General features: G+C 32.7%; 1 protein-coding gene across 1 annotated transcript in view; it reads left to right on the top strand.

Moving 5' to 3' along the window:
* Window positions 1-18292, top strand: part of LOC132724032 (uncharacterized) — a 32376-nt gene extending 14084 nt beyond the window's left edge. The window contains exons 5-6 of the mRNA XM_060708842.1: window positions 15840-16358; window positions 17211-18292. Of these exons, the coding sequence (XP_060564825.1) occupies window positions 15840-16358; window positions 17211-18292 (1601 nt within the window). The remainder of the gene's footprint in view (window positions 1-15839; window positions 16359-17210) is intronic.
* Window positions 18293-18795: the final 503 nt, after the last annotated feature.

The following is an 18795-nucleotide window of genomic DNA, read 5'->3' as shown; positions in this document are numbered from 1 at the left end:
TACTGTTTATTTGCTTTAAATTGACAAATATGTCACTTTGATATTTAAAAAATATGGTAAGAAAGTAAAGATATGCAAAGCTCATTGTTAACTGTAATTGTATAAATTTATTGAAATGTAGGACCTTCACATTTAATGAGTGTAATTGGATTAAAATCTTTATCTATGTTAAAATATTTCTTGATCTGATCAGTTTATTCTCGGTAACTCCTATTTACAGGATGCGTCACCTTCTGTTATGTTTACCTATAGTGTTCGATATCCAATTCAATGCGTGTGAAAGGTATGTATAGGATTCCTTTATTCAAATACATAATGTTTATGTTCTTTTTGTTTATAGTATTTTCTGAAATTCGCTATTTTAACTACATTGTGTAATTTGCTTTTAGTCTTTTATGTATAATGGTGTTCTATTTTTTTCAATATTTTCTTTTTGTGCCCAATGCACGACACGACATGGTATTAGCTGATGAAGCATCGTACTTCATTATTTCATCCACCAGTGAAACAGATATCCACAAATATCTCGGCATTGAACGAAAAGATACGTATCTCCAACTGATAATCGAATGCAATTCTAAAGTTTTATGAGTCTTAGACTCAATTTGTAAGAAATTTCTTGGCCAACAAATCCACGCTATAAAACGTAATGATTCTGAGAATGATATTGTACATCAAAATTCCTATATAGATTTATGACGGGGACAATATGCGGATACTGAAATTGACTGGCTAAGCCCATATTTGCACAAAACGTTGTTACATACCCATTTCGACTTTATAGGGAATTTGCATTGCGTCATTCAAGAAGACTTAATGATGTCCACAATCTTCTTTTATTGCACTTCGGCTATGGAAGTAATATCAGTAGAGTGTTCGACTTTATATTCCGATTATTTAGCATCTATAACTATTATATTTCGTTATCGAATATTCCATTTACAATACAAAGTTTATAGTCCTTCTTCGCTTTTTGTCGTTTCGTTCATTGTTAATGCCTTTTGAGTTATCGTATTATATTTTTTCTATATATGCAATAAATGCTTTAAACAACTGTGTCATTGTTTTAGATTTTGTGTTTTTTTTTTTAATTACTTGTTAATTGTTATAAAGTTGTTAAGTGATTTTTAGATACAATGCGACCGCATATGGTGATTCTTTCATTGTAAAGAGACGACAAGCATAACGACGTCGTGTGTGTTATATTGCCGTAGATGCGCGTTTTCATGATGGATGCCAGTCTGGGAGATCATTTAAACATTGCGGTACGATTGATTGTCTAGTTATTTCTTTTTTTATGTAACTTGAATGTTACTGTTAATATTTACAGCGTTTATCGATTTCTTTCTTATTTGCAGTATTCTCATTGATATTTGAATTATTCCTTTCATTATTTCTTAGATAATATAGCTTGATTTTTATTGTTTTTTGTTCTTTCAGGGATTTACTATATTTTGAAGGATTTTCTTTGTCAAAGAAATACTTTCCTTAGTGAGTCATAAATGCATGAGTTGCGAAAGTATAATTTCATTTGCACATGTTGAAAATGAATAATAGATAACAAACAAGAATGAATGATTTTTGTGCATCACCAGTCTTAACACTTCCAAGTTGATTTTCTTGCTTTGTTTGTAAAACTTTTTTTTTTATTTGTGAAAAAAGCAATATTTTATTATCTCCATCTTGCAAATAATGAACAGTGCAAACTGTCCTTATTTTCATGTAATGAGGGTAGTTCACAAAAAACTGGGTTAAACTTTTTAATTCTGCATCAACATTTTGTTTTCATTTAAAAGGGGCACTTTTTTGTATTGTGACAAAACGCATCGATTGTCAGAGCTATGTTTGTCATAAAAAAACATCCTTTTTTCTATCTATCCATCCCAGATACTTTTTAGAAGTTAGAAAAAGTTCGTTTTGAAGAATTTGTTGATAAAGTTCTGTTTTATTTTTTAATTTGTTGGATGATTGGGATAGTGTTGTGCGCGCCTTTACTTTCCGGATATTTTAGTGTGTTTATTGCTAGTCTTAGTATTTTGTTCCTGTGTAAATTAATGATATTGGCAGAAAATTCTGCCATTTCTCTCCATAACTTACCTGCCATAATCACCGACCCGCTTTTTGAAATTCACATGCAATTGTGTGTATGTTTTCTTATTGTTCTTCTTTTTTCACTTTTAATTCGAGAAAAAAATTTTTGTTATATCTTTCGTTTCACAACCTGGCATATCGCACAAGTGTTTTATTTCGGCCTTTCTCTCGGTATATAGTTCTAGGCATGTGTTTGTCACTTCTTTTATTTTGAGACATTTACCTTATTTTTAGTCCTGAACTAACTATATTTAGCGCTTCACAATAAGAAGTGGAGGTGTAGCGTGCAGTTTTAAGCCAGACATTTTCATAATGGTCGTCAGTTAGGTATTGTTTATAGTTTACGGAGACGTGCTAACAAGAGATCATAGAAGTTTTCTCATATTTAAATTCGCTGTTTAAATAAACAAAGAACAGTTGAGAAAATCGACTTAGATTTTTTTCGGCCTTTTTTAGGGGGAGACCACCCCTAAATGCATAACCTCCACTTTTGAAAGTATTTCAAATAGGCTAGAAACACTGTCACTATATTGAAAATTCAGATTTCGAAGCCCAGAAAGGGATTTTTTCATTCTTTCTTTTTTTTCCTTTTAACAATATGTATCTCTCAGATTCCTTATGGAAAGGAAAGGTGCTTGATTTTAATTATATAATTATTGTAGGTATTTATTTGTCAATATGCCAAAATATATGGCATTGTGTTCAACGATATTTTTTAAGTTATAAAATTTGAAAAAATGAAACTACACGTAAAAGTATTTTACATATTTTGCATCAACATAAAACGTTTAAAAAGATTGAAGGCAAATTTTATAAGATGGCCCCTTGTGGGGTAATTTTAAGGATTTGATTGCTTTTATAGATGGTCATAATGCTAAATGGGTGTGTCGTTTTTTTTTTCCAACTTTTTGTTTTGATAATTTTTGCTCATGTCTTTGTATCTGCTTGTATTACTTGTCTTACATAAGCATCGGACATATTTCTTCATGTATTTTTTTAGATTATTTGAGTTTCTCATTTCTGCAAAAGAGCCGCTTCCACGATGCAAGTTTTTGTTCATTATGTTTCTAACTCATAACAAGGCATTTTTGTTCAATTTTGCATGCATTCAGACATAGAATTTTAGCATATAACTCACATTACTTTGTCACTTTATGATTCTTTATATTTTTATTATTTTCTTAAAGCATGATATTATATCTTTATTTTTTTGCTTTTGCAATGATACATTTAGAAATACTGCGAATCTTATCTTAGGCATGTATACTGTACAGTGTGTAATTGAGAAACAAATGTTTTTTTAATGTCGTTTTTTGGGCATACCATATTTATTTATGATCTATATAGCTGCAGTTCTTGGTCCACGTAGTCAACAAAGTCTTCTTAAACTATTCATTGGGAATGTAGTATATATTCAACTGGCTGATTGGGATTTTTCCTGTTTTAAGTATATTTTGACCATGCATACACCGATGGTGTCAATTACGCGTCTCAATTGAAAGTATAGTTGCGTTTTTTTCTTTATGACAAGATTTTCGTATTAAATTTCATACTTTTTTATTATACTTAAGGCTCACGGCATGTGAGTTAAATTGAATTATTTTGTATGTGCAGGCGTTCGGGTAGTCGCTGCACGCCTACACGTTGGTCTTTTCCGCGCTTTCACGAGGTAATTGTGTATGTTTCAAGTGTTCTTTTTGTGAATTCTTGTTTTATAGCTATTCTATAATAACATTTTGCTAGTGAGCATTGTTGATGTATTTTACGACAGAGAGTTATTATTGGGCTATCGCCCCGTCAATTGTCATTGCTGGTATTCAAATCCTTATTCATCGATACTGGTCAATTGTTTAATTTAATGATTTGTTATACATTTTGTTCTATTGGACGTAGACACAGCTTTGGATTAATTGTACGGGCACTAGGGTGATATATGTTTTGCAGTAAAGTCCACTGCATATTGATCTCTCATATCATATATTATCTTTATCACATCATTTTTTAGTTTTTACATTCGTTTTTCAACTGCATAGGTTTTATTATGATTTGTTCACTCTAATGCTATTTTTGCTAGTGAGGTCTGTTTTGAACTCTAGTTTAGGGCTCAGAGTTGTATGCATTTGATTTTTTACGTCTGTTTGGTCTTGAAATTAAAATGAGTTCAGTTGTTGATTGATAAAGAAAGATTTATTTAGACTATGGTGCAAAGCTGAAGTTTATTGGTTACTTTTAGTGTGTTACGTGAGATTTTTATTTCTCATAATATATTGATTTAGTTAGCGAACTGATCAGGATAAACAGCTTCCCATTACTATCTCTGATTCCAGGCGTTCCGGAACCCGGTATTTTTCCATCACTTGTGTGACAATTAAAACTCTTCTCTATACTTAACACATATTTCATTTTACATTGTTAATGCATTAACTTTTAGATTGAATAGCTTTTTTCTGGACTGTTATAGACTCTTATAATATCTAAACTCTAAAGACTAATTACAGATTTACTCATCTTGTTTCAATTTAATTTATATTGTCTTGCCAGAGAAACGCCTTTAGGAAGTTTCTCTGATATTACGAGCGAATTTCTATTCCATAGCCATTACAACCCTCACCGAATCACATTTTCTAATCGCTTTATGGCTTGTCCTAGACACCTGTCAGTGACCTTAGACTACTGCACCACGCATGCAATGCTATGATTCTTCTTATACGCTGTGTTGTTTTCTTTTCTAGCAAACTACTTCGTTATTATCCTTTGGTGATAAATAGGCTTATACATTTCTTATAAGTATCTGTCTATGTATTAATGTTTTAAGCAAATTATTAAAGATGACCTAATGCATAATCCAGGTATAAAACTTAAAGCCCTTGAAGATTACACTAACGCTTCCATTTATAGCGTTCGTTTATACGTATCGATTCTTACGTTCTTTTACAGATAAGTCTATAACTATACTCCCGATATTCGCATGTAAATCAATTAATTATCTAAAGAACTAATAACATATTTTTTTTACTCATCAAAGATTACGTACTTTTCGGCGTTATGTAAGTAACGCCCCCCCAGTGTTGGCAAGATCGCGTTTCATGAGATTTTGGTTATTTTCTCTTGAATTACTGATTTAGGTTCGTAACGATGGATTTCTCTTTTATACACTGATACTGTATTAAGATATTTTATTTATATTTTTTACTTCTAACATCTGGTGGGAGCGTGCTGGATAAAGAGTTGCTTTTAAATTGAATGGAAAACACAAACATTACAACAATTGCGTTATGTAATCAAATCATTTAACCGTTGTATAATCTCATTTGGAAAGAAAACATATTTGACCGGTTTTATATAGCTGTCAATGTTACTTTGAAAAAAATCTATGTTTTTAATTTTTGTTTTTTTAATTTATATTTGATATATATGTTATCTAACATTAATATGAATACTTTATCACTTTTTGGTTGCTGATGTCGCTTTCCTTTGCTGGAATAAAAACGACGGTGTATTGATACATGGAAATGGATCCTAAGAATCCCACGCAATGCTGTTTTGCCGCTCGTTTTGTTAGCCTGGTCTCCCATGGCGGTTCTGTCCATTGATTTACGTCCGCCCCTATCAGGAATTAAGGGTTCGAATTTTTTATGACTTGGTAATAATTAATAATTTTCAACTGCAGAGTGTGTTCTTTGGCGGTTATTTATTTCTTTAATATTCATTAAGTTCTATCTCTTTTGCCGTTCTCTAATAAGAAATTGACAAACGATTCTGTTTTGTTCAACCAGAATATATTGGATATTCATTTTGAAATAACTCATGTATAAAATACGTAAACTGAGAGCTATGCTCTACGTGAAACATATGCTGTTGTGCTAATGTCTTATGTTTCGATTCTTTATTATTTTTCTACTTAAAAGTAAAGATGCTCAATCTTCTCAGTCTTCCTGAAGATTGATGTTTTTAATGAACGTCTATTATTGTCCGGTCATTGAAAAAAGCATTTGATTTTCGAAATTTACTTTGTCATCACTACGTCAATGTCCAGGAGTTATTGTAGTTGCACAACTTCTTTGTGACGGACAAAATGAATGTCTGGAGGAGAAGATGAACACGACTTAGTAAGTTATTAATCTATATTGATTTACTCATTTTTTTGATTTTTTTTCCGTATTAACCATGTCATTTTACAGTATTCAGTCGTGGATTGCTATGTTAATAATCGGGTAATTATATATAGATTATTTTTTCATTCTATCAGTTAGAATGTCGCTTACAATGACCGCCCGGGCCTTCTACGGATAATATTACGCTCCCTATTCTTTTATCTACTTTCCTTTCTCCTTATATTCTATCTAAATTATACTCCCCTATTATATATATGCCTTCCTACTCTATCTTTTTTCCCCCCTCTTCCTTTTCCTATTGCCCCCCTCCCTATTCCTAATTCTATATTCTCCCCCCCTCCCTCCTACCCTCTATTCTATCAGTTCTATACTACCTCCCCTTACTCTATTTCCTACCTATTATGGTGCCCTCTTTATTTTTCTCCTTAATATCCCCAATTTTTTATCTATACTATTTTTTTCTAGCTTAATATTTTCCTTCTTTCTATGTTAGTATTCAGTATTTTAATCCTTGCCCTAGTTTATATAACCCCCCCCTATAGTTATATCCTATTCCCCCTTCCTCCCCCCTCTTTCCTTCTCCTTTTTCCACCCCCTTCTTCCTACTTCCCTTTCCCCTCTAAATAACTTCCCCCTCTTTTTTTATCCCTTATTCTCCCCTCCTCTTCTCTATTCCTCCCTTAATTACTTCTTTATTGTTATCCCCTTATGTAATTTTTTTATTCTCCTTAGATCCCCTTATATCCCTTCCCCTACTTATTACCCTTTTCTATTTTACCTTCTTTTTTTATGCTTTCCTTTTCTCCCTTATTTCCCCTTTCCCTATCTTTCCCTTCTATATTCCTTACTATTTATCTATGTTTCTATTTTTTTCCTTCCCCCCTATTACAATACTGTCCCTCTACCACCCTATTGTTTTATACTATGTTCCTTACCTTATTATTTATAGTTAATGTTTTTCTTTTTTTTTTTCCTATCATTTTATCCCCTCTTCCCTCCCCCTCTTATTATGTATGTAATACCCCTTTCCTCCCCCCTACCTTTATTTATACTTTATGTCTCTATTAAATTACCCCTCGTTCCTAATGATACTTCCCCTATTTTTTGTTTTCTAATTAACCTCTTCCTTATGGTTTCTAATCTATGCCCCCTTCTTTATTATTATGTTAGTTCTTACCGTCCTATATTGTCTTTAAATATAACCCTTTCTTACCCCTCCTTATGCCCTACTGTCTAATTTCCTTATTTTATAATTAATTTCCCCCTCTATTTTTTATCCCACCCTTCTACCCCCTATGAATTGTTCTACCCTATTACTCCCCCTTCCTTCCCCCCCTCTCCTATCCTTTTATCTTAGCCCCCCCTTCTACATTATGCCCTATGATCCTTTATTCTCCCTCCCCTCTCTATATTTTCCCTATTTTTTATTTTCCTTACCCTTTACTTTATATTTAGTATAATTCAGTTATTAACTAATGTGCCTTTTTACCTTCTTAATATTTTCCTCCCCCATTTGCCCCCCCTCTTTTTATTTCTTCTCTTTCATATTTCTTCCCTTCCCATTCCTTTTTCTTAGTTATAATTTCCTATACCTCTCCTAGACCCCTTTTTTTTTTATTTATATAAATAATATTTATTATATTGAATTGTCTATATATTAACCCCTATTCTCTCTCTTCTTTATATTCTCTTTTTCTTCCCTATAATATATTTCTCCCTCTATGTTTTGTATTTCCTTTATTTGTATCCTATCGCCCCCTTTCCTCCCCTTCTATTTTCCCCCCCCTCCCTATACCCTTCTTATTTCTGTTTTATCTTATTTCCCCTTATTTCTATTTTATACCTTACGCCTTAATCTCCTTATTTTTATTAATATACCCCCCCTATATTCCTCTCTTTTCTTCTATCCCTTATCCCTATTTCCCTCTCTCCCTACCCCTATATTTATCCTTGCTTAGATTCGACCTTTCCTTTTATATATATTTTTAACCTATATATTAAACTAGATTTATCCCCCTCTAGTGTTTACTCCCTATTCCTCTTACCTTCATTTATCCACCCCCTCTCTTCCCCCCTACTTATTATTCTCCTATTCTATACCCCCTCTTGATTATCCACTCCCTCCCTAGCTATATTTGATTTACTTTTTTTACTTACTTCCCTTTTCTTTTTTACCTTTTCCTATCCTGCTGGACATGCTGGTCTCTCTCCTCTCATACTATTTAGAGTCCCCTTTCCCTTATTGTGCTTGATTTACTTTTCCTTCTCCCCTTTTCCCCTACATGCCCCCCCTATACTGCCTCCTAGTTGCCCTTCTAATAACGCTACTCTCCGGACGTTCTATACTCTGAGTTAATCATGCATATCTCGCCTCCCTATATGCGCTAATATTATCCCTCTATAGCCTCCCCTATTACTCTCTTTATATCCTTATAATTCTTTATATCCCTATGTTGAATACAAATATCAGCTACAGTACTGTTGCAGCCATTGCCATCCCCTACATATTAGGCTATTGCAATACCTATGGATTATCCCCTTGCCCATACCCCCTACAGATTATCCCAATTTTTATATCTCATTAGTTCATGCCAACCTTAAAGTAAGCAATTGTCACAATAGACTATCATTGTGAGACCCACATATCATCAATTTTGTCATATCTACTATTATCCCTTGTCGATATCTACAGTTATCCATTTATACCTTACAGTATTTAGTTCCGATATCTACACATTATCTAGCCCTTTGTCTACATAGATTGTCAATTGTTCACCTACACACTAGCCCATTGTCGTACCTACTGAAACATCATTGTTTTGCAATGATATAAATAATTTCGTTTAGACTTTGTCTGATGATATTTTCGTTTGTTTTTTTTTTAATTTTAGAGGACATAAAATGTAGATCAAATCTGAATCGTAATTTTTAAATTATTTCATTGATATGATAAATTAATACACAGAGGATATTGAAAGAGTGTAGATTTAATACTAAATTCATTGAACTTGTTAAATAAAATCTACATATGCGAGCCTCTGGCGAGAAAAGAAATTTTTATTCAAGTAGTTCAATAAATTTTTTACAATTAATATTCTATTTATCACATAACCATAATAAGATTGGTTTGCAGTTATAATGTGTAATTTTTCATGTACGTGCCTAAAATGTAACGCTCACTAACTCTATGTTTTTATTACATACCTATAATTTTTTTCCGTAAAATACAAACCATAATTGAAGCGCAAATACGATTCAACGGATGGAAGTTTCCGTATTATGTTAGTGACAAATACGGTACCATATGATATTATGAAAGTGACGGACTATTTTTGACGTTGGTTTTCCGATCTCGTGCTTTGTTCTTTGCATTTTTGAGGGCCAAATTTGATGTGTGGGTCGTTTTTCGCAGAATTACGTATTCATCTGTCAGTTCATTGTATTGAATTTCATTTTCTGATAAACGAAAGGTTATAATAAAAGTATATGGGTTCCGACAGAAGGCCGGCGGCCCGTGGTTGCATATGGTATACACAAATACCATGGGCTATTTAAATGTTTCTACCACTGACCATACATGTTGAAATTTAACTAAGTCGGTAAACCGGAAGTGAATGAGCATCCGACCTGAAATAAAATCATACAATATGGGACCACATGTCAATGCTGTGAACCACATAGCAAGACGCTGTGGTAAGATGTTGCTGAGAAAACAGTTACTACTATTGATCATTAATTATGTCAAAATTTAATTAAGTCGGCAATAAGGAAGTGAATGAGATACAGACCTGAACTAAAATCCCACAGTATGGGACCATGTGTTTATGGTGTATACCAAATATCAAAAGACTGTAGTTAGTAGTTGCTGCGTAAACTGTTACGAAAATGTCCTACCATTGACCATTAAAGCCATAAATTTAACTTAGTCGGCAAACAACTAGTGGATGAGCTGCAGACCTGAAATCTTATCCCACGCTATGGGACTATAGGTTGATGCTGTATACCAAATATCAAAAGGCTGTGATAACTAGTTGCTGAGAAAACTATTATGAACATTTCCAACCATTAACCATTTATGTCAAACATTTAACTAAGTCGGCAAACAGGAAGTGGATAAGCGACAGACCTGAAATCGAATCCTATTGTATTGGATCTTGTGTTGATGCTGTATACCAAATATCAAAAGGCTTTGATACGTAGTTACTATGAAAATTGTTACGAAAATCTCCTACCATTAACATTGTGTCTAATTTCACTTAAGTCGGCAACAGGAGTGTGGCTTGCAAGGACTGAAATCAAATTTCCGTATTATGTATATGGGACTAATGGGAATGCCTGTTTACTAAATATCAAGCTGTGATGAATAGTTGCTCCCGGGAAATATTTACAAAAATTTTTCCTACACTTGCCATTTATTGTTGAACAAATTTAACTAGTCGAATAAAACGGAACCAATTGAGCGACAACCAAATGGGACTCGCACGATTGACGACCTGTGGTATGTACTGTATACAAATCAGAGCTCTGATAAGAAGTGCTGATGACATGTTCGAAGTTTTGTCCCCGACCTCCGCGGCCTTAACCGACCGCCGCCGCCCCATCACATCTTAATTCAGGGTTTGCACGTTGTGCATCCGGCCATTTATGTTTGTATTTCTACTCGCACGTCGGTCTTGCGAGATATCAATTTTCCATCGCTGCTTGTAGCAAAATACAAAGCCCCAGAAAGCTAGTACAACATAATATTCCGTATGTATACAACCCAAATTACATCACATAATATAAGTGTTACACAAGAGTTATATCGTTTTTATTACTACATGACTTTATTAAACTCCTACGTTGCAGGTAAATGCTGACAATGTACTTTATTATGTTTGGATCTAAAGTACTTTGTATTCTAAATTGTGAAACATTGAGTTAAAAAGTAGTTAAGTTAATTATATCATTCAATTATATCATTTTAAAAATTCAGATATTTTTCAATTACGTTGGAATACACCTCTATTTACCGTAGCGATAGTGTTAGTAAACATGTATTCATAATTATAACATGTAAATAAAACTTCGCCCGCGCGACCCGCCACGCGAACAGTCGAGAAAATTAGCTATTTGTCATTGTTGGGGTGCGTAGCAAAAAACACGTTAATTAACGGGATCACTGGACAAAGTTTTATTTATTTAAGTTATCTATTCAATTTTGCCCCGCGTCCCCCGTTATTTAATTCCACCCCGCGTACCCGCTTAAAAAGGTGTGTTTTCTATAGCTATTTTAACATGCTAGTTCTAGATTTTTTTTGCTTGGCGGGTAATACATGTGGTGGTGGGCAAAACATGAGACCCAAGCAATCGATCGTTTAGGTCAGGACGCAGAAATAATATCAGCCCATATTTTAGCTTATGTGAAAGGGTCGGACAAAATTCCATTTTATTCTTTCATTATTTGGCAATAGATCAAGTATAGAAATTTCAACCGTAACGTGCTTTTAAGTACTTCATTTTCATCTTTCTGATTTCTGTTTTGTTTTATTAGACACATGACGAAAACGTCGAATGATCCGAACTACTTAGTAGCTCCAGTGTTGTCAAAATTTATATAAATGCATTTTTTAATCATTTTTGAAATTGAAGAAGTTGAAGTGCTTTTTTCTCGACTGAGTTAAGACAGCAAAAATGTTTGGGGAATTTTTCATCCTATTAAGTGCTTTAACAACTGTGTTTAACGATTTATCAGGATGTGACTTAAAGTATTGTTGATACATCTATACATGACCTAATTATGTTGTTTATTTAGAGAGGTATTTCTATAGAGGTTTTACTTCAACACACATGTTCTTTTAAATAATGGTTTTAATCTTTTAGATAAACTTTCGCTAGCATGTACACGTTCACGAATGCCATTTGTTTTAGAAATGCCCACGTTTTGGTAGGTATTTGTTTTAACGTCTAAGTGGATATTATGTTGGTTGTGAATAGATAAAATGTAAATAGGTAAATGGTTATTGACAATTTTAAAAGGCGTTTGAACCCGTATAAAGAAAAAGTGTATGGCTTATGGTGCATCATCAAAAAAATATTTTCTTAGGGTCTTGTATGAGCAAGTAAACTCATGTGTCAAAGAAAGTGGCTGTTTATCTTATTATTTCGACATCATTTAGTATGAAGCAGGGAGAGCCATTATCATCTCTATAATTTCTTGGGGTTTTTTTGTTTGTTTCTTTATGCTATGCGTAATCAGGCAGACACTATAGATAGATTTACTGCCGACGAATCACAGACATTCCTATTGTTTTTTGCAAATGGTTTACAGCATTTGATGAACAAACTACAACACCACTAGTGTATTATGTTTTATAAAAAACACTTGTTATGCTTGTCAAAATAAGGTTAAAGGAAAACACATTGATTCTATAATACTTACAGATTGAATATTATTTAACCATTTACATATTTTAGGCTTTTTTGTCTTCAAATGGAACGTTTTATCTTTCACAGCCTTAATTTTTACTTTATTCAACAGATGTATGTAAAAAGGTCTTTTCCCAGTCGAAATTATTTTTAAAATCATATAGTTTTCCTAAAGATCATATCTTATACAAGCCTTTTTACTTACCAACTTTGCAATTTTATCAATAATTTTTACCCTAACTGAAGACGCTTAGGCTCCTTCACAATTAAGTGAGAAATACCACAGCACAGAAAGTGCCATCAAAGAAGTCAGACAAACCGCTATATTCACTAAATGCCCTGTTTGATAAAGTACCAATGGATATCTCTGAAAGGATCTAACTGTTGATGCTAGGTCTTTCCATCAAACATTCCTATGACATAATTTCTGTGATTTTCAAACATCTTCAGATTTATAATAATTTATAGTTTTGAAGCCAACATTATATCCGAATCAACTGTAAGCCCCGATTGTTTTGTGAGCTAGGTGTTTTCTTTCTGTTGTCTATTTAAAAATGAAAATGTACTTGTTGAGTTAATATATTTTATTTGATATTTGTTTTAATTGTATCGTTAATGCTATTAATATTAATGATGGTCTTTGAAGTTAAGATATACTATGATTTTGGCAGCAGATTTCTGATCCGTTTTTGATTATTGGGTACGGGGCGTTCTGGTCAAGCTTTGGCTATCCTTTTTCAACTCTCATCCATTTTCCACCCAATAGCCACAGAGCTTTTGGATCATTTTATCTCAATTTTCTAAGGCACATTGGTCTTTGAAGTCAGAAGAACTTGTTATTTTAGATTCAATTGATCAAAGATCGCGATCACATTCATCTAGTCTATAAGTACGGTTATCGGTCGATAACTCAACAACCGGTGGACCTTTCGTCCTCAAATTGTACAGGTGCATTGTTCTGGCTAGTTCATTAACCTAATTGATTAGGGTCATGGCATCCAAAGGTCAAGATCTTATTCATCTTGTATGTAAAACAAGGACTTTTGATATCATAACAGTTTCCGACCAATAACCTCAACAATCAGCAAATCATTCTTCTGACTATTTACTTTAAAAAAAACCAAAATTTTTTACTTCTGCTCTATATTTAATATGCTAAGTCGTTTCGCAATTAGCAGCCATTTTGCCTTCCCTTCTCAGAGATTGTTAAAGGATTCATTATATTTGCGAAAAGAGAGAAAACAACAAACCTAAATTTTCAGGTCTACAATATGAAGTGATTAAAACCAATTTTTTGGCTTGTTTTGATTGTATTGATATATATGCAGAGGGCAACAACTTAATAAATAATTAAGTCAGGACAAATCGCACGATTTACTACACACAACTGCATACATCATGTACACGTATGTTATATAATGTTGACACGGTATATTTACGCATTAAAACACTTGGATCTATTAAAACAAGAAATAGAAAATTTCAAAGCTTGTAGTAAGGGTCGTATTTTGGCAGCAAAAATAGGTCAGAAGTACAAAAAGTGAAGTTTGTAATGAATCGTCCGGCCGGGGTGTAACAATTGACACGATTTTTCGTGAATCTGTGTTTATTTCAAATGCCTTCAGAAATAAATAGAATATGTAATCTAGTATCAATATATAGAGGATATTTGTTTGTTTGTGTGTAAGATGAAATTTTATTTCATCAAGTGGGCTTTAAAAACAGTATTCTCACGAGTGGCGTAGCCACGAGTGAGAATACTGTTTTTAAAGTTCACGAGATGAAATAAAATTACATCTTACACAACAAATAGACAAATTTTCTTTTTATTTTATGCTTAAAAACAAGTTAAAACGAAATTTCCATGATTTTAACGTTATTATTAACATCTGTTTCCCCCATTGAGAGCCCCATTTAGTCGGAATTTCTCATTAAAAACAAAAAGTCTTGAGCTGAAAAATAAGTCCGCCAGTCAACGTTAAATGACGGTGATATTTATTCGTTTTATTAAAAAAAATATGAATGATCGCTTGTTTTAATAATAAAAACAAACAATTCTTGTAGGAGAAAAGTCGAACCATCCATCTATATTTCTGTTACTTACTGCGAATTTATATTAGACCTGGCTTTGTAAAATGTAAACGGCAGCCATTTTTTTAAAGTTGTGTATTTCATGGGAGGAAAATAATTGTGTAAGATTCAGAGGGATATAATTTGGATTTGTTAGTCATACACCTTTTTAAAAGAAAGAAAACTTGATTGAGGATTGTAACAGACAAAAAATAAGTGTTTACAGATGTGAAAACATTCAGAAAAGGAGCTAGGAAAATGGAAAACTTGGAAGCTTGCTCAAGAACGCTGGGATGTTTTACTTATTCTTCGAGTGAAGGCTGTCAATGCTTTTTAATTTTTCATAAAGCATATGGCAGTTATTGCTCGTAGGATACTTTAATATGCCCAAATGTCATCAAGAGCAGTTTTTCATGGGGAAGGAATGTATTTTTCAGACTGTAAAAATGAAATAAAAAAAATTAGAGACGAAATTTGGTGATTGGAATTTGAATGAGTAGAAGTAAGTTTTCTTCTTTTTATTACTTCTAACATTTAAGTTATGTATCAATTTCAGCTTTGCTTTTTCTTTAAACAGCCGAACATTGTCAGAATTGTCAGCAAAAATAAAATTGAGGTACTTCATAGGGAAAATCTTAAAAAAGTAGTTTCGTCATTGAAAAAAGTGAAATTATATTTTGATAATTTTCACTGTGAAATTATCAAATTTAATTTTCACGGATAAATCAGTAATCCACTGAAAAGCATAAAATAATATTGTTTACTATATGCATATCAAATTTTAAACATTTTAAAGTTTTTGGTTTAATTTTAATTTCTGTTTAATGAAATCTACTGTGGACAAGTTAATATCGGAGTTGAATTAGATAGAATTAAAGGTCCTTCAATTTTATGATCAATTTAAACATTGTGCATTAATCGATCAGTTGTGGCTTAGATATTAATACTGATTGTAAAAAAATAGATCTGACTCTGTTCTCAAATTCGTCGTACACAGTATAGGAAAAAATTAGCAAATTATTTAGTTCAAGTGTATTGGTAACTATCTCAGAGTTTTTGTTGATATTTAAACAGACTGAGGGGAAAAACTGTAAAAATATTTTGTTTGACCTAAATACAGTGTATTCTGTATTTTGATTTTAATTTTAATTTCAGCTTGTGGAGACTCGGATAGAGAAGTAATCTTATTTGTGGAAAATGATGACTCTGAGATCAGTGAAGCAGCAACGCATTTAGCTAAACAATTTTTCACAAGCAGTGGCAATAACATCGTAAGATTGTTTTATTTTAAGATTCTGCATAGAGAAATGAAGTTTGACATAGATTACAGGTTATTGGAAATAAACATAGAACGTGTTACCAGAGAACAGAAAACTAAGGAAACTGGATGCAAGTTTAAAACAATGGCAAGAGACTTTCTTAAAACACTGCAGTTTTCCAAGCCAGAAAAAAGAGCGGTTATTGTACTGGAAAACAGTATTGAATCATCAGTTGTCGCTAGCTTAGCATTGTCCAATATTTCAGAGCCATCGTTTTCAATCTATCGGTTGATAAAAGATTTCAGTTCTTCACTTTATAAAGATAACAGATACAAATTTGTAAAGGATATACACATCAGTAAATGGAGTTCTCTATTTTCGATTGGATTCAGACGATTTCCAGAAATATGTACAGGTAACAGCATTGTCAGATTGACTCGTTTGCCTAAATATATTAGTTAAATCATATAAATATTACAACTTTTTAGATTTTGAAAGGTGTTTTTTCCGTTGATTTTAAAGATTAAGAGGTTATTTTATCGTTGGAGTGAAATATGGAATATACTTTCACGAGTCGAGCATGAGTGAAAATATATACATATACCACATTTTATTTAATGTCATTATCAATGAAAAATGGTTACGAATCCCCTTGCTTGCTACGCAACTGCAATTGTACAGCGCGCAGTAATATATTGATTAAGGTATTCATAACGTGCGCTTTTCAGTACACAAAAAAATGGTGTGTTTTTTTTTTCATTTTATTTTGCAAAAAAAAATAAATATTTAGGGAAAAAAATATAATTTTATAATTTCGGTTTTGAAATAGGGGTCTTGTTTGGCTTTTTGTGCATGGCTTTTTGGGGTTTTATATTTGTGACGTCACAAAAAAACCTTTGTACAGGGTTTAGACAGAATTAATTTAATTTTTTCAAATTTTATCTATTTTTAAAACCATTTTCTATCATTCTAGATAGTTTTCGAAACAAAATTCAACAAAAAAAAGTTATTTTATCAATCAGATTTTTCAAACAAAATGACCAAAGAAGTACGATGAGTTTTGACTCCGCCCACTTTCATTTTATATTTCATATTTAGCTTTATCAAATGATTACATCGGGATACCTGGCCATATCATAAATTTAGCAACTAAGGAAAACCAATAATCTTTTATATAATCATTCTATCAGCAATAATGTAGCCTTTGATGACGATTTGTTTTAAAACTCATGTGTAAAAGTATACTTTCTTAATATGTCTGTTTCAGAGGCTACAATTGTACCATGCGCTGGGAAGTACAGATGTTTGTCTAGTAAGCAATGTATACCATTTGAACAAGTATGTGATGATTTCATACATTGCAGAAATGGCGATGATGAACGACTTTGTAATTCTATATGTCCAGAGAAATGTAATTGTACGGGTGATGTTATTAATTGTAAGGCAGTCAATATATCAATATCTGATATTTCATCATTGACTGTACAGGCTAGAAGTCTTGATCTAAGTATAAATCCACAAGTTAACAAAATACATAAACAAAATTTAAATTTTCCTTACATGTTACGACTTAATATGTCATCATGTAGTATTCATTATATTGATGAAAGGGCTTTCTTTGACTTAAACAATTTGTTATCGTTAGATCTTAGCAACAATAGAATAGAGCGATTACCTGATATGGTATTTAGCAAGCTTGGCTTTCTAACCTATATGAATCTGGATAGAAATAAAGAATTAACAATGATTTCATCGACTGCTTTTAAAGGTTTGAAAGCAGTAAGAAGCTTAAAAATTTCCGGCACAAACCTGAAAAGGATTAGTTCACTTACATTCTCTGGGTTGCAGTTGGACAGTATCGATATTTCTTACAACAAAATTGAGGAAATTGAAAATTATGTCTTCAACAATACGCAAGTTCATAAAATTAACTTTGAAGGCAATAAAGTTATAAAATTTGGAGAATATATGTTTAACGGCGTAAGATCACTTCGGGAGCTTCATACACCTGCATTTAAATTCTGCTGTATCCGGCCTTATTATGTTCGTGAAGAAGATTGCAAACCATTAAAGAATGAATTTTCTTCATGTGAAGACCTTATGAAAAACTGTGTACTTCAAGCTGTCCTTTGGATAGTTGGGGTAGCTTCGTTGCTAGGGAACTTATCGTCAATTATCTACCGTCTCGTGTACGATCGTGAAAGGCTAAAAATAGGATATGGCATATTTGTAACCAACCTAGCAGTTGCAGATTTCCTGATGGGTGTTTACCTCATCATGATAGCAGTTGCTGATTTTTTTTTAACATCTCTTTACAATAGAAAAATTTTATTTTTTACACGGTGCTAGAAAAACTGCATAAACCCCTGTACCCCCCTGCGTTTTTATATGAAGTCATTTTCCCCGGCCCTTTATCAAACAATTGCTTTTTAGCATAAAGCATTTGCTGATATAAAAAAATTTAAAATTTTTGTTTACAAAGGGGCTAGAAAAAACTTCATCACCCCATGTAAACAAACCCGCGTGTTTTTATGAAAAGTAATTTTCCAAGCCCTTTTTCAATAATTGTATTCTTAGCAAATTACGTGATTGTGCTGATATTAAATTTTAAATTCATACTTTGCTACATAAAAAAAAAAAGTGGATTAGTGGGTTAAAGGGTTGACTTAAACCACTTGCCCCCTACTGCTGTAGGGCGATCCCGAGAGGGACTTTGGATTCTTTCATGGGAGGAAGCTAGCTTACGGAACGTCGGTTTATCAACTTAGGTGCCCGTTTGTGCCTGAAATAATACACTGATGTTTTAATCCACCAGTCGCCATATGACCTATACGGTATCGGTGTGACGTAAA

This window comes from Ruditapes philippinarum, unplaced genomic scaffold (assembly GCF_026571515.1).
Source record: "Ruditapes philippinarum isolate M1 unplaced genomic scaffold, ASM2657151v2 ctg6443_1_1_1_1, whole genome shotgun sequence".
NCBI lineage: Eukaryota > Metazoa > Mollusca > Bivalvia > Venerida > Veneridae > Ruditapes > Ruditapes philippinarum.
The sequence above is the reverse complement of the archived record's forward strand: the minus strand, read 5'-3'. Positions and strand labels throughout refer to the sequence as shown.